At 43.2% G+C, this 26,906-nt stretch overlaps 1 protein-coding gene across 1 annotated transcript in view; it reads left to right on the forward strand.

Moving 5' to 3' along the window:
* LOC138265784 (gamma-glutamyl hydrolase-like) overlaps nucleotides 1–26,906 on the forward strand; it is a 189,092-nt gene that overhangs the window by 44,533 nt on the left and 117,653 nt on the right. The window contains exons 2-3 of the mRNA XM_069213812.1: nucleotides 643–757; nucleotides 3,516–3,566. Of these exons, the coding sequence (XP_069069913.1) occupies nucleotides 643–757; nucleotides 3,516–3,566 (166 nt within the window). The remainder of the gene's footprint in view (nucleotides 1–642; nucleotides 758–3,515; nucleotides 3,567–26,906) is intronic.

The raw sequence follows: 26,906 nt of genomic DNA on the forward strand, positions 1-26,906 counted from the left end.
GCCATGTCTCTGAGTATTGCACACCTTGTGCTTTTGGGCACTCCAGTGATGTTGCAGCTCTGAAATATGGCCAAACTGGTGGCAAGTGGCATCGTGGCAGCTGCACGCTTGACTTTTCTCAGTTCATGGGCAGTTATTTTGCGCCTTGGTTTTTCCACACGCTTCTTGCGACCCTGTTGACTATTTTGAATGAAACGCTTGATTGTTCGATGATCACGCTTCAGAAGCTTTGCAATTTTAAGAGTGCTGCATCCCTCTGCAAGATATCTCACTATTTTTGATTTTTCTGAGCCTGTCAAGTCCTTCTTTTGACCCATTTTGCCAAAGGAAAGGAATTTGCCTAATAATTATGCACACCTGATATAGGGTGTTGATGTCATTAGACCACACCCCTTCTCATTACAGAGATGCACATCACCTAATATGCTTAATTGGTAGTAGGCTTTCGAGCCTATACAGCTTGGAGTAAGACAACATGCATAAAGAGGATGATGTGGTCAAAATACTAATTTGCCTGATAATTCTGCACTCCCTGTAGATACATTGAAGTTGCAACTCAACTTTAGGAATAATGTGCTTTTTAAATAATAAACAATATGATTCAACACCATCATAACGCACTCTGGTCTTATGTGTTTTAAGGAATTCTGGCACCAGAAATCAGTGACGAAGTGATGAAACCGTTTGGGCAGGCCTATATAGCATCCTCTTACGTCAAATACTTGGAGTCAGCCGGGTCCAGAGTTGTTCCAGTCAGGTGAGTGAGGAGTTTTAGCAGGTAAACAAGAGCCATTGTCCTCAGTGTTTGCCATACTGTTGAGAAAGCACAACTGCGTGCAGCTGTTTCCGCGCAATGCCCCTCCAAAATCCAGCTTGCCAGTTGGATCCTAGATACATATGAACATGGCAGTGGCACCTCTTGTTAGGTTACAATTGTAGGTGAATGTTATCCCTACTCTTGGATGCTAGGGGCCAGATGTACTAAGGGCCAGATGTAGCAAAGTTGGGAATTGCAAGTCGCTATTTCCAATGCAGAACGGTGTCTCAGACACCGTCTGCGACTCGCTATGGGGTCGCAATGACCCACCTCATTAATATTCATGAGGTGGGTTGCAAATTGCGGCCCCATAGCGAGTCTAGGCACTCACAAACATGGAGGCCTGCTGTAGTAAGCAGACCTCCATGTTCGTGACTGCTTTTAAATAAAGCAGTTTTTTTTTTTTTAAGTGTAGCCCGTTTTCCTTAAAGGAAAACGAGCTGCACTTAAAAAAAAATCCGAAACCTTTAGTTTCGGTTTTTTTTCAGGGCAGGTAGTGGTTACTTGGACCACTACCTACCCTGAAAAAATATTTGTGGGTCCATTCACAAAGTGGAAGGGGTCCCATAGGGACCCCTTCCAATTTGCGAGTGGGTTACCATCCACTTGAAGTGGATGGTAACTGCGACACCATTTGCGACCGCATATGCAGTCGCAAATGGTATTGTATACCACTCCGAATCGCAAATAAGAAGGGAACACCCCTTCCTATTTGCGATTCTGAAATGCATATTGCGAGTCCGTACCGACTCGCAATATGGATTTCTGCATAGGGAAACGCGATTAGCGAGTCGCAAGCGGCAATTTTTGCCGTTTGCGAGTCGCTATCCGTTTCCTGCATCTGGCCCTAAGTGACTTAGCCGTCGCAACCTAAGTGAATCACTAAATTTCAGGGTTTACTACTGCTAAATATTTTTTCTTACTAAAACGATTTTTCGATTAAGAAAGGTTTTTTCATATCACAAAATGGAATTAGAAATGATTACTGATTCGAAATTTGGAAAGGGTGCATTGTTTGCGTTCCTTCCACATTACGTTATCGGTACCCTAGGTATCAATTTTTTGCAACAGTAATTGTGTTTGCAAACCATTGATCAGTCATCAACTTCCAAGCTGTGGTGGTAACTAATATTTATTAGGCAGGCCATTCAGTGGCCCCCTATGATTTACTAATTTGCAAACTGCCTTAATAATTACAAAGACTGGATCACAAAATTAGTTGCTAGTTACAAATCGTTGGGTCACAAATTGTGACCACTTTGTGAGACCAAGTAGCTTAGTACATCTGTCGCTGCATGCCAGTGTGCTAGCTAACAAATACCTTTTACACAGGTATCAACCATCTGAGTATAAGTTCATGTCATCCTCTTTCTGGTGCTGAAAGTATCTAAGTGGTATCAATTTACCAAGTCTTCAAAGTCCCCAACTGTCACCTAAAAATCAGGAAGGTAAATATAGGTTAGGGTCAGTCCTTATTCTTTGATCTCCAGGGTCCTAGGCATTAATTAATAACATTTGTTACTTTGAACTTCCGAGTGTGTAAAGATAATCCAGTACCACATGTTATTGTGGAACCACAGCTATTTAACCCTTTCTTATTATAGGATCCCAAGCATGGCTCAATACTGTCCTTTTCTGTGGGGAAGGCAAGGTAATAAGCAATAAATGTTCCTGTGTCTTATTGTGCCACTGCAGATATGTAGGCATAATGTATTCCTACTTGATATTCGAGGATCCACATACAAATGCATGCTTCACGGTCACACCTTATTTTATCTACCCAAGTACATGAACACTGAGCAATTCAGCAATTTTTTTTTACTCTTGAGGGCTAATGATTGGTAAATCCCAAGCTTTCGTCATGTATTCTAAAACCCCGATTACAAATGGAATGGAGCGGAAGTCCATGTTGAATTCCACCCTACTAAATTATAAGTAGGCATGTATTCCCGCACTTGTATTTCTGAGTTGGAACAGCTGAGGTGATTTTAGCAGCTGGAAAAACTGACTGGTAAAATGACACTGGGCTGTGGTGTATCCCTGTCTGGGTCCTTGCCTCCCAACCTTCTGCCAAGATAGAGTTGGAGCAGGAAATGGAGGAGGTAATGAAAATGCCAACCTTACTCTATTACAGCGGCTTTCTAGGGTTGGCTCATTACACTCCTTGTTCCAGTGCCACAAGTGTGTAGCATGTGATGGTCCACTCCCTTTTCATGAGTTTAAAAAAAATGCCCTAATCAATCCTTTTATAAGAAAATGTGGTAATTTAAAAATATGCAGTTGAACACTATGCATGAAAACGTGATCAATTCCTCCTTTTCATTCTTGTACTTCTGGATGTGCAACAGAGTGCAGCATCTTTAACTAGCAGTAGATTTTTTTATGGTATCCACTCTATTAATCCAAAATTGATGACCTTGTTGAGTTTTCACAAGTGATAGCAATGTAGGTGGAGTGGATCATAGTGACACCACTGATTTGGTTGATCATGTGTCTGTGTTCCTCTTGTATGCAGCTTGCCACAGATGATTAATTCTGTCATTCTAGGGATGTTGAATCAGGTGTGGAAACCATCCCTATATAAAGTAAGCAGCTGTTCCCTTCCACCACCTCGTCATGTATTTTCACTAAGTCACTGTTGTTATGACCAGAGGATCCGTGAAACACTGATGCTTTTTCTACTGTGCTTTTGATTTAGGCTGAATCTTCAGGAAGAAGACTACAAGAAGATCTTCAAATCTATTAATGGGTGAGTCAGTCAGGCAATTCATTACCACTGATATGACTTTGACAGAAGTGAGCACACTTAGTCATCAGTTTCACCTGCTCCTGTGCATCAATCACTAATTTTCTTCACACTTGGTGCTGCTCTGCTATTACAAAATCTCATGTTAAGAACACACACCTCTTTCTCTGTTGCTGTCTTCCAGTCATCTTCAACCACGTTTTGCTCTTTCTATTATCTGTTTTGACTTACATGTCTTGCATTTTAGGTGCTGAAACACACAGGTCTTTGTAGGTGTACAACCACCTGTGTCACCTCCAAGCTGCCAATAATGGTCTTTTAAGGCTTTTAGTGACACAGTCTATGATGCCTGAAGTCTGCAGTGCTGCACCATAGGCTCAATAGCTAAACACCTACATCCAAAATACACAACTTTCAACTGAGACCAAACTGGAGATTATGCAGTTGCTTACTCTCAAAGCAGCTCCAGAAAGGTTAAAATAATTTCCACTAAGCCATAAGTGCACACTGATTCTTATATGACTACAGCTCTTCAGCAAGATGCACCTCTTCTACTTCTTTTTGATTCATTCAAGGACCTTGCCCTGCCTTGATGAATTCCCCGCTGAATCTACTAAGGCAAAAAGCACAGCTTGTCCTTGCACCAACTGGCCAGGTCCAGTAGAAACCTTATATCAGCAACAAATCAGGTACTTTCGGAACTGCATGTGGTGCTGAGCTGTGCTTGACTATCAATTTAGGTCCAAACGACTTAGTGGACTTGTATTTCCCCGACAGGCCTGTCCCCATGAAGCCCTGCTTCCCAGTGAGAGGGTACATAAACACTGCACTCCAGCACATGATTTAGCTTTTGCAGGTTTATTGTATTCACCATGAAGACACTCACTATGGGTATTAGTGCTTTAGATAGTATCTTGTAGTGAAATTAGTTTGCTCCTTATGTTTGGAACTAGAATTAGAAGTAGAATGATTTCATAGGGAGTAAACAGGTAATTCCTATTCCAGATGAGATTATTATTGGTCAAGGAAAGCATACATTTAATTTGATAACATGACTGTTATTGTATGTAGCTAGAATGTCACCTAAATTAAAATTTGTGTTTTTGCCATAAAGAACATTTGGCACTTAACTGAAAACATTAGCTGGACTGTGCAGGTGGAACGTAGTATCAGACTCCTCCCTCTCGAACTGGTGTGTTTTGGTGGAACTTTCATTGCTTCCCATTTTATGTTTTTGACTGGTGTATTCTCCTGGTTTTAGTTATACATTGGCTTGGTAAATCACATGTCTGGTTCCCTAACAAATACAATATTTCTATGTTTTATATTGAGAGAAAACTTGATTAAGAGAGTAGATTATTAAAATGTGACTATGGGACCCAAGCTCCAGCCTGAGCTCCCCATATTACTATTGTTTCAGGTTCTGTACAATGCACACAAGGCCCTGTGTCTTTAAAGCACTTCACAAGTAGAACTATAGTTACGTGAATAACAGTTAAATTTACAGTGTTTTTTAATATCTTTTTATTAAACAGTTGCTCAACATACACTGACAGATTAAAACAATCTATGTCCTGACTGGCATCACAAGGAGAAAAGCATAACACGTCCTCTACATCCATTGAAGCCAAAGAGCGTGTAATGACATACAATTTTCCAACAGTCACAGTGTGGTATAGTTCAAAATATGCTCTAAACCCCTTCATGTGCCTAGCATTGGTCCCACTATGACACCCCCTTATGGTTCGCTCTTTGCACTCCATTGACCCCAGACTCTTTCCCATTTTATGGTTCGCTCTTTGCACTCCATTGACCCCAGACTCTTTCCCATTTTCTCAGGCATCCCGACTGATAGATCACCTTCTCCACCTGTTAGCACCAGCCAAGGTCTGCTTCCCAATACGCCTCCCTCGGAGGATGATCTGTTCTCAAGGCCCCCTGATATTTGGGCCACAGTTCTTCCCCTCTTATATACAGGACATGCCACCGCACCTCCAACAGCACATCAAGGCCCGTAACTCTAGTCTTTACCTGTACTACCCCCCTCCAGTATTGTTGGATTCAGGGACAGGGCCATAATATGTGGAAGAAAGAGCCTACTTCGCTGCACCCCCTAGCACACCGATCTCTAGTGCATCGCCCCAGACGGTGCATGAGTGCTTTGGAGGAATAGGATCTGTGCAGTATCCTCAGTTGGGACTCTGGACTGCTTCCATCCAGTTGTTGTCATCTGTAAGCCCCAAGTCTGCCTCCCAGGCCTCCCTCAGCGTCTTCAGGGGGTCGGGGGAGTTGTTCATTAGTTTCCTATAGGTGAGGGGAGTTGTTAATTAGTTTCCTATAGGTGAGGGAGGTTACATTGTCTGGCATAGGATCCAGCAGTAGCCGATCCTGTAAGGGTGTGTATTCTGGCAGCTGTTCCTCTTGCAAGACATATTGCCTCAACGCGTGTCCCTCCTGCAGATATTGAAACCGCACAGCTTCTGCCACCTCATATTTCCCCCGCAGATCCTCAAAGGTGATCAGAGGCCAGCCCCTCCAGATATCCCCAGAGTAGTCAATGCCCAGTAGCCCCCATTTATGAAACCCCTTCAGGTTCTCTCCTCCCTGAAGCAGATCACTGTCCCATAGAGAGGTTCTTTCCATTTGCCTGCCTTCCCATCCCAAAAATATATTGGTTTCTTTCCACACCCGGACCACCGTCTGCAAATGCGTTGGTAGCTTTCTTTCCTGTCCCTTTCGATACATTAGTGGTGGGTAGCTGCGACTACCCATTACCTGTCGATCCACTCGGTATGCAGGGTATTCTCTATCCATAAACACCCATTCATTGATTGCAATTAGTGGGCTGGCCAATAATATTTTCAGATGTCCGGGACTGGGAGGCCCTTCTCAAATACTCCCCTCTGGAGCTTATGTGGTGCTATTCTCAAACTTCCCCAATCCCATAGGAATTTGTAGAGTTCACTGTCAATTTTCTAAAAGAAGTCTAGTAGTATTTTGCAAAGGTTGTTTTGCAGGATATAGAGCAAGCGCTGGAGGACCATCATCTGAACAAGGATAGCCCTGCCCATCATGGACACAGGAAGCCTCCTCCAGTGGGTCCCATTGTGCTGCAATCGTTCCAACTAAGGAAGCTGATTCTTAGCTAGGAGTTCATCAGCATCATGTGTTAATTAGATGCCTAAATATTTGTAACCATCCCTCACTGTCAGGGCTGTGTGCATTGACAATAGGGTGGGGATACCGCCAACAAGACGAAAGATTAGGGACTCATCCCAATTGATCTGATTCCTAGAATAATTGTCAAAGAGCTGGAAGATGTTTATTAGCCAGTCAACCATAAGATGGAGCTTGTGTGGTGTATAAATGTTTGTCAGCATATCGGGAATGTCCTTCCCCCAGTCTCCCTCTTCTCTACTGCCCTTTACGAGTGGTTCCAGACAGATCCAGGCCACCAGGTGCCCCAGCTCTAGCACAAATATCATTGGGGACAGTGGGCATCCCTACCTTGTGCCCTTATGCAGGGCAAACAATCGAGACAGTGTGCTGTTAACCCTCACTCTCGCCATCGGGTCTCTCTAAAGGAGCTTGATTCAGGCCCTGAACCGCCCTGATGCTATTGAATGCCCATCGAGCATCTAGCAAAAGTAATGCTTCTTTTTCGGATTGATGGGCTTCGGTCAGGTAGGCGTAGTAGATTTAGCCGGGTACTTCTGTGGGGCATACATCCTGATTGGTCAGGATGGATTACTGAAGTTATTACTGTCCTTAGTCCATTTGTCAGGGCTTTTACCAGCATCTTGGCTTCTAGATTTAAAAGTGATATGGGCCTATATGAGCTGCAGGCCTCATGCAGTTTACCTTTTTTGGGATAGCCACAATGGTTGTCAACTTCTTGTCTTCCGGCAAGCAACCCACCTCCCTGGCCGCATTTTATTGTTAAATATCATGTGATTTGTATAGCAAAATATGACTATACACTGACACAACTATATTCAGATCACATAGATCATCAAAGGACATACAGAAATATATAAGTTTGAGAAGAAATTTATATGAATTGCATGATCATTTTAGTGTCAGGTATGGAAAATAATAAATATGCTGGGTTAAAAAGTTGAGCAGACTTATTGAGACATATAAATATAGAATCACAGCTAAAGTCCTGAGTGAAATTAGTTTATTAAAGATTAGGAGCGGAGCCTCAGTAGGCAGTAAGAATTTAAATCAGCAATATTTGTCATCTTGCTAAATAAGTGAAGGGAGTCCAAGATAATGAGGGCGTAGATGGTGAAAAATCAATCTCCAGCATCATAAGAGTATTAGAGAGGCTGAGGATGAAAGTGCATTTCAAAGACCAAGTTCTCTTGCAGAAAATGTATCACACTCTACTGAGCCTAAGAACTACTTTGTTTGCTCTCTGTATCTTACTTTTCTCTTCAGCTAAAGGTTTGACCAAAACAGACAACCCCTTTATGCATTTGTAGCATTCTCCTCTTGCTGGAGTGGAGGGTAAGTTTGCAAAACCACTGCCACAATACAGGATAGCTCAAAATTTTGGATCAGCTATGCAGATGTCCCAGTGCTGTCTCACCATTATCACAGATACTTCACAGACATGTTGTCTATATTAAGCAGCCTCTGAACAAATGTAGGTGTGTTTTCCTTTTAATGTATTTAAAGTAAAACAAACCATATTTCCAGTGCATCTGTTTTTATGCTGTGCGTGTGCTTAAGATGCACATCTTACATAAAAACAGAGCAATGTAATTAAAGTATTAAGTATATTAATAAATTCATTTATTCCAGATGGTTTCAAATGTATGTAAACCAACTCTGTGTCTTGTGTTTCAAATTCAGCCTTAGCAGCTTGAAATCTTTGTCAAATCAAATCAAATAATCCTTATATTGTCAAGGACCAAAAACACAAGATAAAAACATATACATATAACACATAAAACTTGTTGCAATAAATAATCCATCCAAATTTATAAATCAGTGCAGTAATTCAATAAAAACATCCACAATTATTTAATTTGATGCACAGCTCTTCCAAATTATAATAGCCCCTTTAATATTACTGAGCAAGGCAGAACACAGTTCCGGGGAAGATAGACTTCGCAAATATCTAATGCCCACATTATAAGATCTAAAATAATTATGAAAAAGAACCCTCTGTAAAAAACGGCTGTGCAAAGAGTGATATAAAGTGCAGAAAAATATGAACTGCACAGTTGATTTGGACGTAACTCCATTACATGAGCAACATGGCAGGGAAGGAAACCAAGTACCTTTCAAAGGGAAGCAATAAAAAAGTGAATTGTATGCATGCACAATTTAGTCAGATAAAATCTTAATTCCGAGCTATCAGTCTAGAGTAAATAATGTTCTATACCTGAGGCAGTAGTTAAGGAGAGGGAATTTAGAACTGAGTTCATATCTAGTACCTTCTTAATTTTCCTTTCCTCTCCATATGCCGTAAATTGCTTGATGAACATCCCTTTAGTTTGTGGACCAATGTTGTCTGGATTGTCAAAAAAGGAACCCAATCCCAAGAAATAAAGAGATTTTTTGACATAAGCCAACCAAGGTATACTGACCGCATTATCTAAATATAAACAATTGATTAGAATTTTCCTGGAAAAGACTGCCTCCGGAGTATTCCAATTCTTGACCCAAAGTAAAAGCGGGGTCATTGTAACTCAGGCTTTCAAAAATCCCTGACCTAGTTCTAGATAGGACTCAAGGCTAAAAGCCTATTCAGAAACCTATTTTCTACTGTCTGTAATTTTCCTGAGCCTACATAGCCCCACAGTCCGGCACCATATACACCTGTTGGCAAGCATTTGCTATTATAGAGCAAGACCATAACTTTAATAAGCTTCGGGCCAAGCCTTTTGGCGAACATTAAAATTGCTTCACAAGCTGCTTCCAGCTTCTCTGCTCTTTGGGAGGCTACCCTAGCCCACGAGCTATTGATGTTCAATAAAATAGATAATTAAAAAAACATAGTTTTGATATAGAAGTATTAACCATGTGGAACTGCTTTGATCTAGTGTTCCTCGGTCCACATGTCATAACAATTTTTTTTGGTTTACCTTAAGATCAAGTTTGGACATAAAAATATTAAAACCATTCAAAAGTCTCTTCAGGCTGTTAGCTGTTAAAGCTAAAAGAACTGTGACCGTGTCATCCGCATCGAGAAGTATGGTGGCTACATGGGGACTGACACATGGAACATCCGTAGTGCAAGTACCAAGAATATTTTCCACGGCATTTATATAGAAAAAAAACAAGAAGGGAGCCACAATACAGCCATGCTTAACCCCTCTTGTAATCTTGAGGAATGTAGTACAGCTCCCCATACTGGTTACATCGCACCCTTGTAGTTGTATCTTGGTGGAGGAGTCTTACTAAATTAATCAAAGAAGGATCAACTCCTGCTTGGTCCATAAGTTCCCATAATTGTTTCCTATCTATCATGACATCTATGCCTAATTTAGTAGATATCTAGTAAAAAACTTGTAACTCCAACTGGTGGTTTTCAGAATCCTAATTATAAAAGCAAGGATGGTGTTTCAAATATGTAGTCCATCTTTTCTACATGTAATTTGGGATAGATATGATCATCATTACCATTATCACCCACATCATGGAAAGTTAAAAAGACTTTAGGCCGGCATCCAAGCCCTACCTGTTATCCAAGTTATAAAATATATCTGAAAAGGAGAGGTTTTTTACCTGTTTCGTAAATGCAAGATTAGTACAAGTGACTTGCATTTCCTCTGGTACTGCATTCCCGAATAAGCAGGCTTCTGTGGAATCTTACTGACCTTCTGACCAAGCTTGCTTTCTTCCGGGTGAAAGTCATAAGAATTTGCAACTGTACTATAACAACAGTAGTGGATAATAAACCTTTATATATATGTTTACGGGGCGTCTGCTTTGTGCATTTTAATTTTGACTCTGGTCTGCACTTAAAGCAAGAGCAGCCTTCACATAGCTGACATTAAATACATGGTTCTGGGCATGTCCTTTGCAAAACCAGTAGCTTCTGAGAGCTCTTTCTATTGGTACCAGCTAACAGGGGCTGCAATAATGAATTTTAGATCCTATTATTGCACCAGCAAGTGTGGCTTCAGCTTCTTCTAACTACAAGGACAAATTTCCCTAAGTAATTTCAGACAGCAGTATATGGAGAAGTGCTGGGTGCTGCAGTCCTATGATATCCTACTGCTCGTTTCAACATTCTGAGTGACAGTGTATGTTCTGCTCAAATGACACATTTCGCACGTTCCCTGTCAGTTTTCCTCCCCGGTGGAGTTTTAATCTCCACTGGACTTCATGGATCCACCCAAAGCAGAACTCTTTTTAACAAGGGTCCCCATACCCAAGCCAGTGCATGAAAATGTATTGTAACTAATTGATAATCATGAGTTTGAGGCCTATTTTTTGCTACCTCAAGCTAGGGAGATTGCCTAGGGGCTGTCGCTGTTAATACTTAGAGCATGTTGTGACGGCCTTTAATACCCCTACGTGTACGAACTATGCATGAGGACTGCTTGTGCACTTGAAGAGTGGGGTACTCAGTTATGTTAAAAATTATTTATGTAGCGCAAACTGATGTCCAAAAAAAGAGACACTGTTACTGAAGGAAAAGTGCAAACTCAAAACAACACAAAATCGGGAGCTTATGCCTACTGGTATAGCCATGTCTTCAGTCTTTTGTCATTTTAAAGCAGGAGTAGTCCGCAATTTGTTGTAAAGATAGAGGAAAACGATTCCAGTTATGGGTAGCTAGGTAGGACAAGGAACATCCTGTGGTGTGTGCTCACAGGATTTGTGGAATAGTCACCAAGGCTGAATGGGAGGAACAGAGAAAGCAAGTTGTTAAAATGACAGTTTTTAGGTCTCGGCTAGACAGCGCTTGTTTTGTCTCAAAGAGAAAAGCTGTAATCTACTTTGTGGGCTTCAGCCCTCCCTTAGGCTTGCCATTTGCTGGCTCTATCCTCACCCTCGTATTCTTTCTCTCCATTTGTCCATGGCATGCATTTGTCATGCCTCTCCCTCTATTTACCCCTCCCCGAGAGCAGGGACTAAGTACATTATCCCTCCACTATTCCTTTTTATATGACCAAATTAGAAAACGTATTTTCAGTTTGGTTAATAGCCCTCCTCGGGATTACTGGTGTTTTCACTCGCTGCCAAGATCAAATGTCAGACGCTGTTTACTTCTCTTTCTCTGACTTCAATGTGATTGCTTAAATGCCAGACTCACCAGTGCTTGGGGTGCATGGCTGCTTAGTTTGCATTCTTCAAGCAGCCTGGAAAGCTCCGTCTCATCCCACATGCCCTCATCCACTCTGGCTCATTAGAGTGGCTTCTGGAAATCATTTATGTTATTAATTCAAGTTGTTTGAAAAAAATGTATAATTACTTTTAAGCATAGCACTTCAGTTGTATGGGTGGAGGCAGCCACGGGAAAATCAACACTGGCTTTTGGGAGCTAATGCTGTTTTCTCAGATTTGTAGATGCTTGCAGTTATGTTTGTGGAGACTTACAGAGACTTGTTTCTGCTAGCGGAGGGAAGGGAGCTATTTATCGGGTGCTGGCGGTTCATACATTCTGAAACATCTGTTGTTGAGAAGAAGAAAACCCCTCCAGACGGCCCATTCCCGCAAATGATAACAGCGTTTGGAAAATCTTTTGGCCGCAGTTTATTGAACAGTTAGTTTACAGCATGCCCGCCCTGCTTTTATGAGGGCCATACATCATTCTGTCAAGTTGTTATGAGCGATAAATTTGCCATGTTTGTGGTTCACCTTGGTACCGCGGTGTGGTTTCCGCTCCAGCCCTCCTGTGCTCCCTACGGTCATGGGCCTTCACCCATAACGTGTTGTGCAGATTTCGAATGGCTGGCTGCTTCCATATAAGCTTATTTGTACCCCGTTACCTAACCAGTATTGTTGGCTCTACAATGTGCTGTTAAGGCCGTACCTGGCCAAGTGATAAAGTCTTAAATGGAGTGAGGGATGAAGAGTGCAACTAAATCTCCAATTCCTCCTCTCTGTGCTTCAAACCCAGCACAGTGTTGCCTTACAGTGGGCGTAAACGCCTCTGAAGAGGGAAAGGGAGGAGTCTCTTAGACTTGCAAAGGCAAACCAAGCTGACTAGGGGAAGCATAATTTACTTGTGCTTGTTAAAATGTATGGCTATCAGTAGAAGGCGTAAAAGAAGATTGAGTAGGGTCATTGGTTTGTTATTGGGTTCTCAGTCATAAAGCACACACTGCAGTAGTGACCAGTTTCAAATAACTGTAGAGGGGAAACAATCTTCAGCCAGCCTTCTCTGTCATCAGCTGGTCACTTCGGTGACCCTGGGCGCTGTCGTGCTATAACCCGTCACCTGAACCCCACCCCTACCCACCCAATTTCAACCACAGTCCCCTGTTACTGCTTCTGTGCGCTGGTGCTACACACGTTTTGCCATCACTGCAGGAGCTGCGCGACATGGGGCAAAGCCATTTATTTGCACGTGACGTGGTTCCGTCACCTTTTGAAACGGAGAAGGCTTACAAAAAGTGAAATGCACATGATAAACCCCACATAAATGAAAGGGTATTATATACATGTGTGCTTTGAAACCTTGTCAAGCATTCTGACAGTCATGGGCATTCCCTGCCCTATGCCCAATTTGTTAGTAAATGTGAAGAGGATACATAAAGTGTTCGTCACAAATTACTTTTTAAAAACAAATGTACGAACTGCTGTTGTCCAAAGGTTCACACTCAGCTAAACACATCGAGGCGTTTCTTGTGTTGCAATGAAAAGAGCACAATTAGCTTGTTTTACATACCACTTTGTACCATAGTTTGCCGTTTCCAAGCTCTCTTAATCACAAATGATTAATTACCCAATTTAACTACACTTGTTTTACTTTATTTGAATTTGTGATGTTAACAGAAATAAGCCCAGCGCTCTTCTCATGGTGCGACGAGAAGAGAGCGTATAAATTGATCAGTGAAAAGCCGTCAGATGTTTGTTGTTTTCACAGTCATCGAGACAGAGGGGACCTCTAAGGTGATTGTAAACCTGGCCTTGGAGTATTATTCACTTTTGACCAAGTTTTCTTATCGTGTACAATTCACTGACTTCCTCCCTTGTACAATGTATCAAAAATCATTAAAAAAACATTGCAATCTCATCTTAAAACGCTGTGTAGGAGTGGGTACTTTTCGACAGAAACACACACATTTAAAAAAAAAACAAAGCACATTTGTTTGAGGCCCTGCAGAGCAGACATATTGAAAGAACGGAGAATCCATGTAGTTTAGTGGAGCATGAGAATCCATAAATGGTACCTGAGAGTCAGCATTCCAGCCTGGGCCCTGCTTTCCCCTTCAGCTGTTTCTGTGTTTACATTTTGCTAATCAGGATATTTTACACGAGTTTATTATCCCCCTCCGCTTCCCGTTTCCTTCCTAAACTCAGCAATTTTTATCTCCACCCCAGATACCCCCTCTCCCATACTCCTACCACACATGTTGCGGAAGTGCCATGCTACTGATTAACCCTTTCAGTGCTAAAGATTGGGTATCTCATTTTTGAAAAAGCCACTTTTACCATCTAAGAGGAAAGAAAGGGGTATTGTTGTTCGGCTCAAGTGCTCCCTTCTAGATACGTGCTTGGCTGAGGGTGTAAATTTCAAACATTCCTCACACAGCAGAGCACACCAGTTGTTGAAATTTAAAAAATACGGCTGCCTGATTGAATGACAGATTGAGGTGAGGCAGTGATAGATTTCAGTTCCAATTGATACCTGACTTTGAGGCATGAATTGTGCTGAAAACCATGTTTACGCCATCGCTGGGAGAGCAAATTTTGCAGTGTTTAGATTGAGCGCTCAATCGCTTTGACCTGTTTCAAGTATTGTGGACTTTTAACCACACCCATCTCACGCCCCTCACTTTCACTAGTTCATGGGCTTGCCTTTTAAAAATCAGTTGATGTCATTGGTAAATGCTTTATGTTTGTCCCGCATTGAGACTGTTTTTGTCACACCTTGCAGACTGCCCTTGTTACATGGATTATTGCATGATTGCCGATAAACTTCAGCGTTGGCGAACTATTTTTTCTTTTGTCTCTCCCCTTCGTGCTGCATGGCGGCCAAGTGCTTACAGCTCGAACAGTCACAACAATGTGTTCTCTATCGGCGGTATAGGAGCGCTGGTCACATTGTTCACAGTTACCTAATCAATGTCATTTCTTGTGGCTTTCCCCTTAAAACATTTGAACTTGGTAAATACTTTTCATAAAACAGAAATCCTCAAAGCGGAAGTGGCTCTCTCAGCACAGCGGGAGAGCAGATACTACAAAATTCACTGCACTCGAGAAACTCACCCCATTATGCTTTGCAGAGCATTACTTTTGCAAAACATTTTTGCCCATAACTTACCGTGTGGTGGTTCTAGGACAATTGGACCACCACCAAAACATTCAGCACAACACACTCTTTCTGTCTAGGTCATCTCTTGGTCCCCACACTAGGTTAGTGGGACCCCAAACTAATATCCCCTCCCACCATTTAGTGTCATTCTAGGCTCTCTAATGGCTCAAACTTTTGTTTTTCAACTGGGCATAGCTTGTGTTTTTATGGGCCTTGTTTGTAATATCATTGCTATAGGCCTGCTACCCCTGAAAATAAGTAATGCACTATGCCCTCCAGGAGCTAAATATATGGTTCCGCTGCATTATTTATTGACATTTTCCTTTTGTCTTATTTGTTTCCATTTTCTTTTGGGTGCTTATGCCCTCTAGGGGCTAACTATAGTAACATGGCCATATTTCTTACAAATGCTATTTTCATTGTGGTGTCCTCTAGGGGCTGTTCTAAGCATTACAGTCATATCAACATATTAAAATACCAGATATCAGATTTCCATGGCCCAATTCTCTCTTCCTATTTGAATGCCCTTTTCAAGGATGTCGTGGGTAATCAAGTGGGGTATGGGCCAGTTATTCCCCTAAGCCGAAGTCTTGAAGTTATAAAGAATTAAAAACCCACTGAGTGTATTCAAGTTCTTTCAGTTTAAATATGGTTCTTTTAACATATGATCCAAAGGTCTGAAGGTCCAAAGTTATTTATTAATGTTCATTACAAACAAAGGTCGTAGATGTTTAAGATGAAAAGACTGAGAGCCCTTATTAATGTTCATTACAAACAAAGGTCGTAGATGTTTTAAGATGAAAAGACTGAGAGCCCTTATTATTGTTCATTACAAACAAAGGTCGTAAATGTTTTAAGATGAAAAGACTGAGAGCCGACACGTGTTTCGCCCCCTATGGAGGCTCCACCTGGGGCTTTTTCAAGGCTGCAGGATATAGATGATAAAGATTCAAAGTGTGAAAAAGGTTATTAAAAACTTCAAGCTTTGTGTCATGCATAATCATTAATGTGACTAAAAAAGGAAAGAGTCCCAAGCAGTATTCAGTGAATTCGGTGCAGATAGAAGAAGATCTGATCACAGGCGTCCCCTTGTGGGTAGGAGTATGAGTGAAATCCAAGAGAACAAACTGGAGAAATTCCAATATTAACTGTGAATTAGATGTGAAAGATTAGGATCAAAGATGATGATTCTCTATATTCATTATAGTTTGGTCATGTGCCTCTGAAAGTGCGATTGGTTAGTAAGACAGATACTAGCGAAGGATGATTAGTGACCTGTCCTCATAAAAGGTGTGATATCACCGGATTAATGTATTAGTGAGATAGAACCAGTAGATGATATATAGAGACAACTCATACCTAGTACATGTTATCGTAGTAACTTCAATATTTAAGAACACTCATTGGTAGATCATTGTATTCAGTCTGTTAAAGGAAAGATAATGTCATGTAAAGTATAGTAACAAACACCAAACATATTATCTAGCTCACAGACAGTCTTATCTCTTGGGTAAAGCTTAGTGTATAGACTAAAGTCGATCAGTGTAAAAAGTATTTGTACAAATTGTTAGAAACATAGGTAATAGTTGTAAATATATTATGTTGTAGGGCAGCACCTAGGATGGAATTACTACTCACTTGGAGAGAAATCAGCAGTTAAACAAATGTTTGCCAATCCAAGAGAGATGTGATGAGAATGCAAAGGGACGTTTTGGTTTAGTCGGTAGACTGCCGTTTATCATTGTGAAAAATGTTTGAACAAATTGTTCAATAAATGAGCTATAGTTGCAATCATATTATGTTGCGGGGCAGCCACATAGGATGGAAATGCTGCTCATGTGGAGGGAAATCAACAGTTAATCAATCGGTTAATAATGTAAATTCAAAGCGGTGTGTGGCTATGTCAAAGGACTGTCTTAAAATTCTATGCATAGGGAGACGAGAAGTTCACTAGAGAATAAGGCATTCTGGGCCCTAAGGGTCGGGCCACTTACCCATTCATAGGCAAAAGGATCAAAAAGAAGAGCTGAGTCCTGGGGTAAATTCCACGCCGCAATACAGGCATTTCAGGATGGCGCCATATTGGTATGTGTTCCCATCAATAGCCCTTCTTTTATCTTGGGTGCCCCGAGTGAGAAGTAAATAGATGCCGTAGACCCGTAGCCATGATAGAATGTTCATAGTATATATCATATTGAGCAGAAAAACTGAAGTGTAATTGGTCTCGTCGTGGTTCGGGTATATTTAACAACCCAGTCACGTTACATATTCTGCCCAGAATTTGAAATGAAATAACTTGAATACACTTGGTGGGCTTTCAGTTCTTTATAACTTCAAGACTTCTGATTAGGGAAATAACTGGCCCATACCCCACCTGATTACCCACGACATCTTTGAAAAGGGCATTCAAATAGGAAGAAAGAATTGGGCCATAGAAACCTGATATCTGGAACTACTTTTTAACTCTCTTCCACTAAGCCCCGTAATTCGGAATGCTACATTGACCAATATAACATGACGGATCATTATAATAGACCCAAACAAAGAAATAGTCGTCTTAATCAAGTCTTTAACACCACAGATGCTGGCGTACATCAGCCTAATGCTTCAAACTTGTCCTCTGCTAAGAGTACCTTCAAGCCTTGGAACGAGCTGTTAAAAAAGAAACTTCAAAATGGTGGGAGGTAGCCTCACTTAAGAAATATATTGAACATGACCTTATGCCAAGAGACATTAGAATTTTAATCTTTCCCCCTATTGAAACAACTCCCCAGGAGAGGCTCAAAGAATGGGAAGCCAAGTTGCAGACAGCCTCAAATAATATTCTACATCAATTGATTGATATAGCACAAGAGGAATTTGAAGAATATCGAGATGAAGTGGACACTCTCAACGGACTAATTGAAGAAGCTAACAGGGGTGATATCACCAAGAAAAACTATGACATTCTCAACAGAATCATTGATGAATATGAGGAGGACATAATCCGAAGGAAAAAACAGAAAATTCCTCAGAGACCTTACTGACTACCAACTTGGCAGAGTCTATACCTTTAGCAAGAAATACGATAACATCAAGACATCAAGTACTTCCACTGACTCACCTAGTGGCTCCGGATCCCTATTATCATCAGAGTTAGAATCTCCCGGGGAAACAGGAACATGACATTCCTTACGACCAGGAGTACATTTTTGCTAAGAAATGAGAAGACACCGCCTGGGTACCGCACAAGATAATCGCACAAGACCACCAAGTTCCACAACCCCAGAACCCAGTACATCGGGCATACAGACATGGGCACGCAGCAAAGATGCCAGAAACAAAACCTAAGCAAGGATTTGATTGTCAATTTAGCTGACATAGCTCTCTCAAAACCTCAAATGGAGATCCTAACAAAGTGTCTCTCCTTTTGCCCTACCCAAAATTGGGATTTAGTTCAAACTAAAATTGATCTGTTTAAATTCACTAGGAAACTGAAACTTCAATCTTTCTTTGCTACCCAGGAACGTGTTATAACCAAACTCCCACAACAACATATTACCAGTGATCTTTCAGTTCAAGACCTAACAACCATACAATTACTGAGCAACCTTTCTAATACTCAGGAACGTGAACAATCACTCACAGAGATAGCACTGGAGCTCAATATTGATACATCACATGCCAAATAATCTAAGTTACCGATAAAACCTACCTTCACACCTATATTACCACCAGGCAATACAATTGACCTCTTTTTCACAGCTATGATGGAAGACCTGGACCGGGAATATCAAAAATAAATAAGAAACCAAAAATATCCTCCCTTGAACACCAATTTCAAACAAAGGCAGGCAATACGTGAATTACAAACAGACAATAAACTTTTGATAAAGGAAGCAGACAAAGGGGGCAACATTGTCATTCTCAACAAAAGAGACTACCTTCAAGAGGCATATTGACAAATCAACGATACCACATGCTATACGAAACTCACACACAATCCAACACAGGAGGTTCAAGAAAAAGTAAGGTAATTACTGGACCACTGATAGTCCTGCGAAATTCTTACCCAGGAAGAAAGGAGCGTCCTATTTATCAAACACCCTACTACACCCACCGTATATCTTCTTCCAAAAATACATAAGGAGGACTGTCCCCCGAAAGGTAGACCAATTATCTCTAGCATAAACTCAATCTGCTCAAATTTAGGCATCCTAATTGACTCTGAAATAAAAGCTTTTATGAAAAAGCTACCCTCTTATATCAAGGATACAAAAGACATACTCCAGAAACTTCAAAACATTGATTGGCAATCAGACTAAATACTTGTTGCCATAGATGTGGTCAGCCTCTATACTTCAATAAAACATCAGCATGGCATTGATGCGATTCGGAGATGTCTATCTACGAGATCAGTAAACCTTCTTGAAAGGAATGAGATGATCATAGCTATGTTGCCCTTTTGCCTTGAGAACAATTTTTTCCTCTTCAATGGGGACTACTACCTTAAAAAACAAGTGACCATGATGGGACCTCGCTTTGCTCCACCGTACGCCTGTATCTTTATTGGAGAAGTAGAATGATACTGGCTTTGGAATGAAAATGCAGAGGATTTTTCCCAACATCTGATCTTTTGGGGAAGACATATTGAGGATATTCTCCTTATCTGGCAGGATCGAAAATATCTTCTTCACAACAATTCTTACGCACCCTCACACCCAATATGTGGGGGATTGAAGTGACCCATCAAATCTCAAGGGAATCACTCGAATACTTGGATCTCACTCTTTACATAGATAAGAACACACTGCATACTCGATTTCATAGGGAAACAACAGCTGCCAACTCTATTCTTCGTGCAGCCAGCTGTCACCAACAAAGTACAATTCGTAATATTCCATCTGGGAAATACAGAGGGGCCACACGCAATTGCAGTAATATAGTGGACTATGAGACAGCAGCAGCAGAAATTTCAAAACGTCTTTCTAGAAGAGGGTACACCTCTGGTTTAAATCGTACCAAAGAGCACTTTGCTAAAATCGATCGGAATGCTATTTTGAACAAGGGCAAATCCATTACCAACCAGACAACTTTCCGCTTCATCACCCAATTCCATAATGGTCAACATCATATTCACAAATTGCTCCAAAAACATTGGTACTTAGTTACAAAAAACTCCTCAGTTGCACAGAATATACAACCAACCCCAAAGATGGGCTTCAAAAGAGCACAGAATTTTCAAGACAAAGTTTGCTCCTCTTTTTTTCAAGATAGGAAATTTGTCGAACACTTCTTGAAACATACCACATGATTTTACACCTGCATTCATTGGTCTATATGTAAACTGGGCTCATCCAAAACCAAGGAAGTTGCCTTTAATGGACAACATTTCACAATTCGTGACTTTATTAATTTCGAAAGCACCAACACAGTCTATCTTAAACCTGCCCCTATAACAGACCTTACATACGAAGCACAACCAGAGCACTTCAGGTGAGAATACCGGAGCACTATCAAAATGTACAAAAGGTCGATGTAAGACTCCCATTGGTTGAACACTTTGTAAAATGTCACCCCTTCACACTCACTTTTACCTTCTGTGGTATACAAAAACTTAAATGACCTCGAACTAAAACTACAACTGTGTGAAAGTTCACTTATTATTCGGTTTGACACAGTTCAACGAGGACTCAACAAAGATGCAGAATGGCACTACTGGCTACTCTAAAGACATCATAGACTTAAATATGTAACCTATTTGGCTTCCCATTGCTCCTGTAATTGTTTCTGTTTTTGATTATTCTTGGCCAGTTACCATACTGAAAAAAAAATTCCAATCATTATTCTGTATAAACAGGGACTCATGGCCTACTCTGTCCCAAGCACTGAAAGAGTTAGTGACCCCCGGTAACATTGCTAAGTAGTAATGCCCTCCATGCTTAAATTTTTTTTCTGGTCTCTGGGAGGGTGAACGTTTCTGTTTCTTTCCAATGTGTTCCAGTCCTACCTCCCTAGCTGGGAGTTTGCCCCTAGTTACATACATGACATTCTTCTGGGTGGGTGGTATCACCTTTTCACAACTCCCCCTTCCTCAGGGAAGGTCTGTAAAAAACAAACAAAAATAATAGGTCTGGGTGCCATAAAAATTAAAACAAAATGAGAGCCACACCATGGTGCAGTGTACAGGACTAAGGCGGCCTTTTTTAACACCAGTGTTTGAAACAGGATTTCACTATTATTTTATAGTTATTTGACTGTGATTCCCATCCTTGTTAAGGGGTTCCCCGAAGAGAGAAGAAGCATCTGAGAAAAAAAAAACGTTTTACATGAGCTTCACTTGCGATTTTCTTCACAATCTAAGGGGACACTTGGAAAGACAAGAAAAACACTCATTTTGTCATAAAGCTTATGGAGCATTTGGCAGATATCAAATAGTTAGCGGTTTTATATTGATGCAGGTATCAGATACATAGATGTTCAACAATAGGGTTTAAACTACTCTTCCCCCAGTGCCCCCCCCATGTCGACCCCCAAAGGAAAAAAAAGGTCAATAGGCGCTCCTCCCTTAGCACAGTCCCTCTTACTGACCAGCCTGATCAGGGACTGAAGTCTGTGTGGGAGTTTCAGTTGAGGTCTTTGTCTACATTCGTTCCAGCTGATGATTGTGATTGATCTGACATTGGATCATGTGGGTTTCTAAGACAATCAAGCAAGCAGTCCCATTGTTGTGGTGTGTCTCTGGGTCTACAACCCCTGGCTCCCAACCCCCGGTGCAATATTTTCCCCTCCGCATCTGCCCATCGTATTAACTCGTCTTCCCAGTTTTGTAGACGGGGGCCCCCAGGTCATTCCAGTGCCTCATAAGCTCTCTTCTGGCCAGTAACAATGCCAGGTCTGTATATCTGTTAGTGTTTTTTTTAGCATTAGGTCTGGGAAAGTCCCAGAATTTTTCCAGCAGGGCCATTGCTCCCGGTAGGTCCGCCTCAACGTCCCCCAGAAAAAGCAGTGTATCGTCTGCATAAAGCCCGATGTGGTGCTCTTGTGTCTCAGTCCTAAGTCCCATGAAGCAGTTGCCTGATCTCGCAGCCTGTGCCAGCGGCTCCACCGTTATCGTGAACAGCAGGGGCAACAAAGGACAGCCCTGTCTAGTGCCCCTGCCGATCGGATATGACTCTGACACTGTCCGACTCGTACGCACGCATGCCGTAGGGTTAGTGTACAGTAGATTTATCCACCAGAGAAAGCCCTGCCCTAATCCCATTCGCTGCATCACCTGTTCTAAAAAGTCCCACCGAAGGCTATCAAAGGCTTTTTCGATATCTACCACTATTATTGCCACATTGTGCAGGTTTGGGGAGTTAGAGTGTAGGATGAAGACCAGTCATCTGATATTCTGAGCTGTGTTACGCTGGGGGATAAACCCGGACTGGTCTGAGTGAATCAGAGTGGTCAGGTGAGGTAGAAGCCTGGTCGCTAATATCCGGCTAAGTATTTTATAATCCATATTGAGCATGGATAAAGGACGGTAAGAGCCCACATCTGTTGCTGGTCTACCTGTTTTCAAGAGGGGTATTACTATGGCTTTGTTTGTGGACAGAGGTAATGTGCCCTTTTCTTTCGCCTCTGAATAGAGTGTGCAGAGGGGTGGGGCCACTATGTCCAGATATGCATCATAGAACTCCACCGGGAGTCCTTCTGCCCCTAGGACCTTCCCCCTAGCCATGGACTTCACTGCCCCCATGATGTCCACAGGAGTCACTGCTTCCTCCAGGGTTTGTCGGTCTTCCCCCCCCTTTGTGGGAGCTGAAGGTCTTCCAATATCTGTAGCTGCTCTGGGTGCAAAGCCTCCCGGGGCGGGGCATACAACTGAGGGTAGTAATGAGCGAACCTTTAATTAATGTCTCTCTGCCTGTAAAGTCTCCTTCCCATGGGGTCCTCAATTTCCATTATTAATGATTGGAGCCGCGGGGTGCCCGCAAGCCAGGCCAGCAACAACCCTGCTTTGTCTCCCTCCACGTGTTCACTGGCTCTGTATTGGGTGTAGTCAAAACATCTAAATTTTTCTATAACTGCTGCGATCTTTTCCCTAGTGTTGATAAGGAGGGGAGACAAATCAGGGGTGGTCGGTCTTCGACATTCAATGTCTCTAAGGTCTCTCTCATGTTTCTGGATGTTGTGTTCTAGGGTTTTTCTAACTCCCACCTCCTCTGCTATGCATTTACCCCTAATAACCGTCTTAAAAGTCTCCCACTCAGTCGTGCGGGACGAGGCAGTTCCAGTGTTGTGTCCAAAGTATTTGCGTATTGCGGTCGCAATGGAGTGTCTAAAGGCGCTATCCTCAAGTGACTCTGCCCTGAAACGCCAGCTAGTTATGCGCGGTCGGTCTCTTTTCCATGCCAGCATAAGCAGGAGGGTGTTATGGTCCGAAACTGTGCAACATAGATATTCCGCCGCTCCACTGTGCTATTTACCTCCGGGGATGCCAGAAACACATCTAACCAGATGTGAAGGTCGTGTAGTGGGGAATAAAAGGAATAATCCTGTTCTGTGGGGTGGAGAAGTCTCCAGCAGTCTGTGAAACCCCATTGTCGTTGCCAATTGGAAAACGATTTGGCCGTTCTATGGGTCTGGGAGCGCTGCAGGGGAGGATGTGATCTGTCTAGTTCTGGGTCAGCAATGCATTTAAAATCGTCGCCTATGATAGCTGCCTGAGTGAGATGGGGCCCCAGAGTGTGGGAGAGAAAAAGGAACCCTGTTCTTGATTTGGTGCATAAATTCTTCCAATCGCTATGTCCATGCCCTCCAATCTTCCAGTCACCAGGACATAACGTCCTTCCCTATCTATGATCTAATTTGTTTTTTGAAACGGGACCCCCAGACGGACCCATATTAGTACCCCTCTAGCAAAAGCCGAGTAGGTCCTAGTGTATATTTGGCCTCGCCATCTCTTGGTGAGGGCCCTGACTTCTATCGGATGTGTCTCTTGAATTATGGCTATATAAACCCCTTGTCATTTTAGTTGACTATAGACTTTATACCTTTTGCTCATACTGTTCAGTCGTCTTACATTGCAGGTACGTAATTTGTAAGTCAAGGGGGGTTCCATAGAGTGTATGTGTGTAAAGTATGGCTATGATTAAACCCCCCCATATCTTTTGGTGGTGGGCTGTTAGGAGTGCGCCTTCGACAGTGATTAATGTGACGGATACCATACTGTTGGGAGTGACAAAACTAAGTAATATTAAACCTTGACCCCAAAACCCAAACTCCCTCTCCCCAGGACCGCTATCTAAAACTATCGCCGTCCAAACTGTAACTAGTTCAACTACCATTAATTGCTCAGGGACGAGGTACCGATGACCAAGAGTCAGCTTCCCCGTCGAGCCATCCAAAGCCCATTCAATCCGAGTCAAATCTCACCGCTCATCCATATCGCCGCAGGCGCAGAGGCGCCGCCGCGGGAGGACCACTGGGGGCCCCACTGGGTGGGGGGGGCAGCATTAAGCTAGTTTATGGTTTGTTGTGGGCCACTCCCGGGCCTCAACACATGTTTGTCAGCACAATCATCTTTGCGCAGCACTAACAAGCGAGGTGTCTCTTTTCTCCTGGGTGGGGAGCTTCAGGTGTACCGTTTTATATGGTGGCTAGACTCATAATATTTCGTCCGAGGTCCTTGGGGTTATCCTTGGCATTATGTCGGAGGTCACTTGCGATGATAAAGAAGCACTGCCAAAGTTGGACTCCCGAACCGAGGAGGCGTCAGAGGGGCGGGGTGAGCCCCGGTCCCCCGTTCAGTGCCACCACCTTGTCCACCGCATCTCGCATCTCCTGAAGTGCCTGGTGGTGTGGAGGCGCTGCGGTCGTTCGCCGCCTGTCTTTTGTTCATTGGGGGAGTCCCCACCAGTGGGTCTGCAGCGAGCAGGGCTTTAGACTCCAACCACTCCCATACTTGTTGTGGTGTGGCGAACAGGTGGACTTTGTTATTCGCGGTGATCCGCAGTTTAGCCGGAAAGAGCATGGCATACTGGATTCCCGTCTCGGAGTTTCTTCTTTGCCTCATTAAAGGAAGCCCTTTGCTTTTGCGTCTCTCTAGTGAAGTCCGGGAATATAATTATCTGCTGGTCTCCCATCCTGATTTCTCCTTTCATCGTCGCCTGGGTCAGGATGTGATCCCTATCCTGGAAATGGAGTAGTTTGGTGACCAAAGGACGCGGCCGCGTCGTTTCGCTGGCACCCTGTGGGCCCTTTCAGTTGCAAAGAAGTGTGACAGTTCCTCAGGGGCCACCATCTCTCGTAACCACCGTTCCAATTTTTTTTCCATGCTTATTGCCCCCTGTTCCACCTTCTCCGGGAGACCCACCAGTCGTAGATTGCTTCTGTGTGTTCTATTTTCTGCGTCTTCTGCTCGTGACTCCACTGTCTTAACTCGGCATGTGAGCTCGGATAGGCTCTTCGTCAAGGTTTGGTTAGTCGGGCCAGTTGTTCCAGTGCTACTTCAGTAGAGACCACCCTATCTGTGAGACGACGATGGTCGTCTCTGAGCAAGGTCAGATCGACTGTTAAAGTGTCCATTTTTTGCTCCAAGGCCTCGCGGGATGCCGGAATCGCCTGCAGTATGGGATCCAGGGTGGTCTCAGGGGTTAGGTTGCAGACACCGGCCCCTCCAGGGGGTCCTTCACAGTAGCTTCTCTGTCGGGCCCTCTTTTCTTTCGGGTTCGCCCAATGTTTTAGCGCTGTCCCCTCTCCGCCTGCGTGGGGCGGTCGTCGTCTAGTTCAAAAGGGAGAATGGGCCCAGGGTTGATCCATACAAGGCCTCACCAAGTAGTCACGCCCATCCTGGTTTGCTCACCCAGCAGTGCCCCCAGGTTCGGGCATGTCCTCAGCCTCTGCAGCAACGTCGGTCCCTCTGTCCCGGCCCTTCAGTTGTCACCGTGGAGAGCCTCTGATCTGCCAAAGGCCGATCCGAGCCCCCCTCTGCTCACGTTTTTTGCAAAGTTCTCAGGGGAGAGGAGGTAAGGGTGAAGCCCGACAGTTCCTCCGCGGCAGTCATGGCACCAGGCACGGGCCACGCCTCCCCTTCAGGCCCAGCAGCCGATGCCTCTATTCACCTCCGGAGCTTGTGACCTCCAATCACCAGCTGGTAGGGGAGCCCCTCTCCCCCTCCTGGGGGAGTGCAGGGGGGGTCTCCCTCATCAGCTTGCTCACCTCCTCACCGCTCCTCAGGGTAGCATGCCGCAACTCAGTGCCACTACTGCAGCTCCTCTCGGTCTCGGCACGTAGCCGCCATGTTGTTTTTCAGACGTGTCTCTTTATCGTGCTGAAATAGGGTGCTAGAGCATCTCAGAGTCAGAGAAAAGAGTATGTGCCGCAGCCCTGGGCTCCAGTCCCTCGCCCACCCCCCACCCCCACACCCCCACCCCCCTCAGGCCGGCCGGTAAGTGAGGATATTGCGGGCTTGCCGCCGGCCGCCGGGAGCTCCGCTTCAAGCGTGTCACTCCATCGGCCTCAGGCCACGCGCCCCACTCGTGTTGGTGCTAATACATTCTCGTTCACTGTACTTTCAATTTAATTATTTCCAAATATTTCATGTAGGTATTTTTCAGCATTAAAATTGGGTAAGAATTATGAGTCATTCACGTAATTGTTAAGTCCTTAGCTTGCCCTTTTAATCATTCTTATTGATATGCACATTCCACATTTCTTCAATCATCAATTACAGTTCAAGGGGTAGTAAAAATCAGTGGTTATAAATTTGTCACAACAGTTCCAAAGTGCATCAGGCAGTGCAAATGCTAAAGTAATTTATTGATTCGTAACAAATAATACACAATCCCAGTTTGTCCATGCCCTCCCCACAGACGTATACATTTTTTTACAGCTGGGAAGAAGATGGTTTTAAAACTCAGCCTGTGTTG

The sequence above is a fragment of the Pleurodeles waltl genome, chromosome 11 (assembly GCF_031143425.1).
Source record: "Pleurodeles waltl isolate 20211129_DDA chromosome 11, aPleWal1.hap1.20221129, whole genome shotgun sequence".
NCBI classification, from domain to species: domain Eukaryota; kingdom Metazoa; phylum Chordata; class Amphibia; order Caudata; family Salamandridae; genus Pleurodeles; species Pleurodeles waltl.